This window comes from Chenopodium quinoa, unplaced genomic scaffold, assembly GCF_001683475.1.
Source record: "Chenopodium quinoa cultivar QQ74 unplaced genomic scaffold, ASM168347v1, whole genome shotgun sequence".
NCBI classification, from domain to species: Eukaryota; Viridiplantae; Streptophyta; class Magnoliopsida; order Caryophyllales; family Amaranthaceae; genus Chenopodium; species Chenopodium quinoa.
Window position 1 is genome coordinate 3514913 of NW_018744080.1, and position 8440 is coordinate 3523352.

Here is an 8440-nt window from a genome sequence, read left to right on the forward strand (position 1 = left end):
GGTGAATTATTTCGATATAGATTAGTGACAATAAATTTCAAATCAAACCCATTTGCATGTACCCGGTGTACAGTATTTTTACTGTACATCGGGTTTTCGCACGTGCTTTTTTTAAAAAAAAAAAATCGCAGAATTTCAAATACCTAAAAATAAAAAAACGCAGAACAACAATGGAGGAGAGAGAAAGTGAGAAAACGCAGCTATCAATCATCCATTGAGGAGAGAGAAAGTGAGTAATCGCAAAAATTGCAGAAAACGATCATCAATCGAGGAGAAAAAAGGTTAGAAAACGCAAAAATTGCAGAAATCGATCATCAATCGAGGAGAAAAAAGGTGAGAAAATGCACAAATAGAAGAATTCGATCATCAATTAAGGACAAAGAAAGTGAGAAAACTTACAAATTGCAGAATTCGATCATCAATGGAGAATTCGACTTTCGATACAACAAATTGCAGCAATCTCATTCACGAATTGCTACAAAAACAGAGGCAAATTGAGACTGAATTTGAAATCGATTTAAATCGATCGATTATAGAAGAAGAAGAAACTAATTGTTTTGGAGATGAATTCGTACCAATATTCAACAATCCAGACAATGCAGATGAAGCAATCGATAATGCAGATGAAGCAATTGAGAATGCAGAAGACGCAATTCACAATGCAGAAAATCAAGTGGTTCCTGATAAATCAATTGATTCTAATTCAGAACAAACAACCAAATCAGATGCAACTGAAGGTAATTTCTATGAATTTTTGAGATTGTATGCAAAAAGTAACCCTTTGAATACATAATTGTTACCCTTTTCATGCATAAACGTGGCCATACTTATGCCTAAATGTTACCCTCAGATTGAATGCAGAACTTTTTAGATTGCATGCAAAAAGTAACCCTTTGAATGCCTAAATGTTACCCTTTTCATGCTTAAAAGTGACCCTGTTTATGCTCAAATGTTACACTCAGATTGTATGCTGAAAATTCAGATTGTATGCAAAAAGTAACCCTTTGAATGCCTAAATGTTACCTTTTTCATGCATAAAAGTTACCCTATTTATGCTCAAATGTTACACTCAGATTGTATGCTGAAAATTCAGATTGTATGCAAAAAGTAACCCTTTCAATGCCTAAATGTTACCTTTTTCATGCATAAAAGTTATCCTATTTTCAAACGAATGTTACCCTTTTTTTTATGCTGTCTGTGGTTATTATCTGATTTGTTTGTATTAAATAACAGATACAAATCCAATTGATGCTTATGGTTTAGATCTTAGAGGATCATTTGTTGGTGTGGTAAGAGAAACTTTTGAAGAAATTTTGGAATTGTATGAAAAACATGCTGCTATACTGGGGTTTTCAATAAGAAAACATACAACTAGATTCAAACAACACACAAAATAGTAACTGAGAAAAACTATGTGTGTTCTGCTGAGGGAAAGAGACATTCAGGTCAGAAGAAAACAAAGTTAGTTGAAATGGTTGATGAAGAGGATGTAAATGTAAAAACAAGAAAGCCAAGACAAGTATCCATTACAAGATCAAATTGCAAGGCATGCATAAGAGAAAAAGTGAATAAAGAAGGACAGTTTGAGGTGGTGGCTCATGTTATTCAGCATAACCACGAGCTAACAAAGCCACAGTGGAATTATTTGCATCGTTCTGAAAGAAAAATGACAGAGGAAAAAGTTGTAACAATCAAAACAATGAAATCTTCAGGTCTAACTACAATGGACACTTACAATTACATGGCTACAGAGGCTGGAGGAGAACAGAATATAGGCCATAGTGTTGTAGATCACCTGAATTTCTGCTCAAGGTTAAGAATGGAACAAATTGAGGCTGGAGATGCTCAAACTTTAGTGAACATTTTAAGTCAGGAACAATCAGAGGATCCAAACTTCTTTTTTAGAGTGAAGTTTGACAAAGAAGGAAGAATTTGCAATATCTTTTGGAGAGATTCAATGATGCTAGAAGACTATAGGATATATGGAGATGTTCTTGTCTTTGATACAACATACAGAACCAACAGATATAATCTTATATGTGCTCCATTTGTTGGCATAAATAACCACTGGCATAATTGTATGTTTGCTTGTGCTTTTATTGGGGATGAAACGACAAATTCATTTGTGTGGTTACTACAAACCTTCTTCAAAGCTATGGAGGATAGAAAACCAACTTCAATATTCACTGACCAGGACCAAGCAATGGCAAATGCTATACTGGAGGTAAAAGATTTATATTGACATCTTACAGATTTGAGCTATGACAATAAAGTTTTCCTTTTTCACATAAAGTTACCCTTTTAGCTGCATAAAGTTACCATTTTTAGTGCATAAAGTAACCCTTTTAACAACATAAAGTGACCCCTTTATTTTCAATGCAGGTGATTCCTAATACAAAACTTAGCCTTTGTATATGGCATTTGGAGCAAAATGCCATAACCAGATATGGAGCTCTTAAAAAAGACAAAGAATTCAAATTTGCATTCAACCAGTGCTTAAAGATGTGTGTGACAGAACAAGAATTCGAAGCAAAGTGGCAAGCAATGTTGCAAAAATATGAGTTGACAGAACACTCTTGGTACAAAAGAGTGTATGAGTTGAAAGACAAATGGTGTCCTGCCCTTTGTAGAGATTTCTTTTCAGCAGGGATCTTATCGTCACAAAGGAGTGAAAGCACTAATCATGCCATAGGATTCAGAGCAAGTAAAGCAACTACTTTGACAGAATTTTATACCATATTTAAGAAGACAACTAATCGTTGGAGAAGCACAGAGAAATATGATGAGTTTACCTGTAGCAAGTCAATAGCATTCCCTTCATTGCCTCTATCTGGAATGCTAAAGCATGCTGCAGAGGTAAAAAGTTAACTGACAAGTACATAAATTACACCTAATATATGGCAATTTAAATGAAGCTACATGATTTTGATGTACAGGTTTTCACTTTATCACTCTTTAGAAATTTTGAAGAGGAGTTTGGATACTCTATGGCAACAACTGTTCAGATGTTAGGCAGTAATGAAGAATGCCTACTTTATCAAGTAACACTAGAAGACAAGCCATGGTCTGCACATCAAGTAAACTATATACAAGAGAGCCAAACTATATGGTGTACTTGCAAAAACTTTGAAGCATCTGGATGGTTATGTTATCATTGCATCAGAATTCTACATTTGCATTTAGTAACAAGAATACCAGACAAGTATGTTTCAAAAAGATGGACTAAGTTTGCAAAAACAGAGGCATGGGATAGGTTGAAGAATCAGGATCCTAAATAGCAATATATTCCATGGAGGCAAACAATGATGAGGAAATACTACAATATAATCTTAAAAAGTCAAGAAAATGAAGAGACAAGAGCATTTATGGAAGAAAGCTTCAGAAACAGTCTTAAAATGGTGGAAGACTTACTTGCTAGTGCTGCTCAGAAAGAAAGTGCAGAAGCTGCTTCTAACATTCCTGATGTGGCAGACAACACTCAAAGCAATACTGACGCTTCTTCAGCATCGAGTACAAGCACATGTGTACCAATAATTCTTGATCCTAAAAGGGCTGTAACAAAAGGAAGAAGCAAGAGAGCAAAAGGAGGACTTGAAAAAAGCAAGAGAAAAAGAAAACCAGCACTGCCACCTCCAAATTCAGAATTTGGATCAAAGACACCTAACTTACGACTCTTTTAAGATCTTTTTTAGAACATTTTTTTTTCGAAATTAATATACCTTGTATTGTTAAACTATTTTTCTTTTGTTTTTTTACTCTATGACTAGTTTAATGAAAATGTGATTGACACTTTTATTAGAACATGTTTAATTATTGGAACACATCAACTTATGTTACCCTTTTAACGTATAAAAGTAACCCTTTTCATGCATAAAAGTAACCCTTTTCATGCATAAAAGTTATCCTTTCTATCCACTAAATCAACCTTTTCTTTGGCAATAGTTACCCTTTCTGTTAATAAAAGTTAACCCTTTTATCAATAAAAGTTACCCTTTCCATGCATAAAAGTTACACTATCTACCCACAAAAGTATACCTTATCATGTATAAACTTATTATTTCTACCCACAAAAGTAACCCTTTTTATCCTTTCTATCCACTAAATCAACCTTTTCTTTTCTAATAGTTACCCTTTCTGTTAATAAAAGTTACCCTTTTTATCACTAAAAGTTATCCTTTTCATGCATAAAACCCCTGACCCTTTTATTTTACAGAAAAAAGTGTCCCTTTTCATGAATAGAAGTGACCCTTTTTCTACATAAAAGTGACCCTTTTCATTGCTAAAATTACCATTTCTAACAATAAAATCTACCTTTTTCTTGCTTAAAAGTTACCCTTTCTATAAATAAAAGTTACCCTTTTCTGCATAAAAGTTACCCCATAAAAAACATAAAAATAAACCTTTTAATTACTTTATGTATTCACATACATCAGTATTCCAAAAACAACTAAAGACTTTAAACTAAGTTTAATTACATCATTAAACTTAATGTATGAACATACATTAAGTTTTTTCATTGTTAAAAAAACCCCCTGAACTAATCAGCTAACAACTATCAATTATTTCACTATTTATAAGGAGTAAACTTTTTTTCCTGCTTTTTTGCCCTTTTTCCTTTGTTCTTTTCCTCTTCTCCCTCTGCCTTTGCTTCTGCTTCTGCTGCCATTTTTCTTTCTTCTGTTTCTCTCTTCTTCTTTGCAGCAATTGCAGCCTTTAATCTTTCTTCAATTCCATTGACATAAGCAGGATCTTTCTTCTTCTCATTGAACTTGTGTAATTCTAACAACACATCGTTCCTAGATTCATTCAAATCACACAGTACCAGTGTGGTACAGATCTCTCCTCGTAAAAATTTCCTTCCATTAATCTCAAATCAGCAAAAAAAAATAAAAATTATCAATATGTAATTAATAAAAGCAATAGAAAGGAAAAAACTACAGAAACTATATAGATAATTACTGTTTTGAGATCATTGAATTTGAACGATTCACCAACAAAATGGAGCATGTGATACATGACAAAGATCCCACAGTCCAAATTGTCAACTTTTTCTTTTCTCCATTCCAACTCAACAACTTCAAAACCATAAGAAGGTAGCTGAGAACTCTTTGGATGATTTCTTTTGCCAAGAAAAGCACCCATTTGAACACACTGACATAAAATATAAAAGTTTAGAATACATTAAAATCAAAAAAGTTAAAATGGAAACAACGAATCAACAGTAACATAACAAAAAAAACAAACATAAACATACCATCTTTGAACACAATTCTTTTGTATAAACAAGAGCAGAATCAGTCCAGATAATGTTGTCAAGATAATATACCAACTCTTTTGTATGATCAATAACATACAAAATGTAGTGATTCTCAATAAGAACAGGAAAATAGATCTGAAACAGCAAAATTAAAGAGATTTAAACAGAGCATATCATAAAGAGAACTCTTTTAAATTTATTACATTAAGTTTAGAATAAAAATACCAGATCAGCATCCATTATATTACATTCTGGATTCTCATACCTAACCCAACCTTCCCATATGTCGTGCAAATCCTTAACAGCACTAGATATGTTACCTTTGCCAATATTGTCACAAACATGCAAGAATGAAAACTATTAAAGTATAAGATCTCAATAATATATATATAAAGTAAATGTGTTAAGATATAAAAAAAGGAAGGAAATAACTTACACTCTGCCTAACACTAAAGAAGAATTTCCGAGGACCAGTAGCCTGAAAACATGCTTTCTCATTCAAATACAGACAGAAGCAATCAATAACGCACCATCGAATCCTGAGTGGAGCAACAAGGGACACCATGTCTTCTCTTGGAATTAAAAAGTTCATTCCAAAAGTAACAAGGCTCTCACTGAAACAATAAAAAATAAGATCAACATTAAAAAAAAAATATAAGAAAAAAAAACAGATAAAAAAATAATTATAATAAAAAAGGACACTTAACTTCTTATCCATTGAAACATCCTTCAGCAAACAATAATCGAGAATTTCCAAATGTAACTGAGGCAAATTCTTGAAAATCCGAGCATTGCTCTTTACAAAAAGAGTTACAAAAGGCACCTGCACACCTACATGTCCACAGTCCAGAGAGCATAGAGATTTATTTGCTCTGAGTCGAGGAGGTTCATTTTGATCAATATGCCCGACAGGAATATTTTGAGTAGGACCAGGAATGATAGCAGAAGGTCCAGAACCATTAAGGCCTTCATTAACTATTTTTCCATGACCATTGTCATCATCCTTAGGAATATTTTCATTGAAACCTTGTGCAGGTTCTTTTTCAGGAACAAAATCTTTGTTACCTTCTGTAGGTTCATAAAAACCGCGAAACATATCATGTACAGACTTCATTTTATTACACTCATCAATTAAACCATCTAAAATCTTCAAATAATGAGGATCAGAGAGTAGCAGTTCAGTTTGAGAAACTGAAACAAAATCATTAGAAGATAATGAAATACTTCTGCGAGAAGTAATCAGATCATTCAAGGTTTGAAAACCAGTTGACTGAACAAATAATAAAACATCCATATTTCTTTTAAACAAAAGAAACGTTTCATGAACAACCTACAAACATATGAACAATGAAAAAAAAATGTTACAAATAAAAATAATAAAATAAGTAGGAAATCTAAATATATGCTAAAAGTGACCCTTTTAAATGCATAAACTGACCCTTTTAAATGAAAAAAGTTACCCTTTTGTATGAATAAAGTAACCCTTTTAACTTAATATTGAAGATAAATTTAATGCAACTAAAGGGTAACTTCGGTGCAAATAAAGGGTAACTTTGGTACACAAAAAGGGTAACTTTTGTACACAAAAGGGTAACTATTGTACACAAAACGGTAACTTTTGTACACAAAAAAGGGTAACTTTTGTACACAAAAAGGGTAACTTTTGTACACAAAAAGGATAACTTTTGTAAACAAAAAGCAATAATAACTAAACATATAAGAAAACAGAACACTTACATCAGTTGAAATTTTTTTAATTTCTTCATCGGTCATAATACCTTCTGGAAGCTCAAATGCAACAATGCGACCAGTGGTACCACTTGTAGAAGGACCCTTATCATAACCCAAAGTAGGAGCTGGCTTAAAAATAGTTTCCCTAAAATTAAGCTGTGACACAGGATATGTAATAGTATCCAATGGTCCCTACCCATAACCACCAGCTTTGATCTCTAACTTAATTCGCTTCTTAATCTTTACATCCGTCCAATGTTGAATTAAAGGAAGAGTACTACTTTCCTTTTCACCTTGAAAATTTAGACGATGAAAATACATAATTTGCAAAGCCAGCAAACAACCACTAACATTTTGAGCATTTTCATCATCCTTATACTTCTGAACAACCTTCTTTAACTTTTTAAAACATATGAACACCAATCAAAAGTTTTAATTTCATCAACTTTTTCAACAGCTTTCAGCAACTTCAATGAAACAGTCCTATTAGTAGTAGGAGCTAAAAAGCTAGACATAGCTTGAAGAACAAAACACCTCTTAAATTCTTCCCCTCCATCAACCAAATCAACCATCCTAGACTCCAATTTTGACAAATGAAGAGGTTGCTTACCAGAAAGACCATAATCAGATCTCCATGCCTGAATGATACGTTTATCTACACTTTCATCTTCAGAATTTTTATTAAGTTCAGGAACACAAATATCACTCAAAGGCAAGCAAAACACATCGCATATATCATTTCTAGTAACAACAAATTCTTTACCAGTAGCGATGGTAAACATGCAGCTACCAGCATTGAAGTTTTCAACAAGCCAAGGTAGCATTTGACGATTAAGAGTTTTCAATTTAAGATGTAATAAACCTCTAAAACCAATTTCTTCAACAGCCTGTTTTTGCTCAGGACTAAAGTTCTGCAGCAATATTTCCAATGAATAGGGTCTACATCTTGCAATGATTCTTCTTTGCTCCCTAAATAGAAAAAAAAAAGAAAATGTAACTAAAACAATATAAAATAAAAACAAAATATAATTAAAAATGTAATAAAAAAATATGTATACTTACATAACAGATTCAGAATCAGATTCAGAAAGCATTTCATAATCAGAATCTTCCACTGTATTAGCTTTCTTAGGTACAATTTTGGCCTTCTTAGGAACTATTTTGGCCTTCTCAGACTCTGGTTTGTCACTCTCAGGAATTTTCCCAGCCTTTTTAGATACTGCTTTGCTCTTCTCAGGAGCTATCTGGGTCTTTTTTGGTACTGGTTTAAGCTTAGCAGGCTCTTTAGGCTTTCCTTTTCCTTTTGTAGGCTTTTTATAACGATAACCATCTATTGAACCACCTGTATTTAATTATTAAAGTAATATAAATACAAATTCAGAAATTACTCATGGAAAAATATAGAATAATGTGCACAAATGACACTTTTAAATGCATAAAGTGACCCTTTTA

At 32.7% G+C, this 8440-nt stretch overlaps 1 protein-coding gene across 1 annotated transcript; it reads left to right on the forward strand.

The window, feature by feature from the left end:
- The first annotated feature begins 421 nt into the window (after positions 1–421).
- Positions 422–3278, forward strand: LOC110691602 (protein FAR1-RELATED SEQUENCE 5-like). Its single transcript, XM_021868557.1, has 5 exons — positions 422–737; positions 1234–1289; positions 1376–2224; positions 2383–2856; positions 2937–3278. Exons 1-5 carry the CDS (start codon positions 422–424, stop codon positions 3276–3278), a joined length of 2037 nt encoding a protein of 678 aa, XP_021724249.1.
- Positions 3279–8440: the final 5162 nt, after the last annotated feature.

Coding starts and splice junctions, on each gene's coding strand:
- LOC110691602 (XM_021868557.1), top strand. CDS start 422: ATGGAGAATTCGACTTTCGATACAACAAATTGCAGCAATCTCATTCAC. Junction 2,225..2,382: donor TGGCAAATGCTATACTGGAG/GTAAAAGATTTA, acceptor TTTTCAATGCAG/GTGATTCCTAATACAAAACT. Junction 2,857..2,936: donor TGCTAAAGCATGCTGCAGAG/GTAAAAAGTTAA, acceptor TTTGATGTACAG/GTTTTCACTTTATCACTCTT.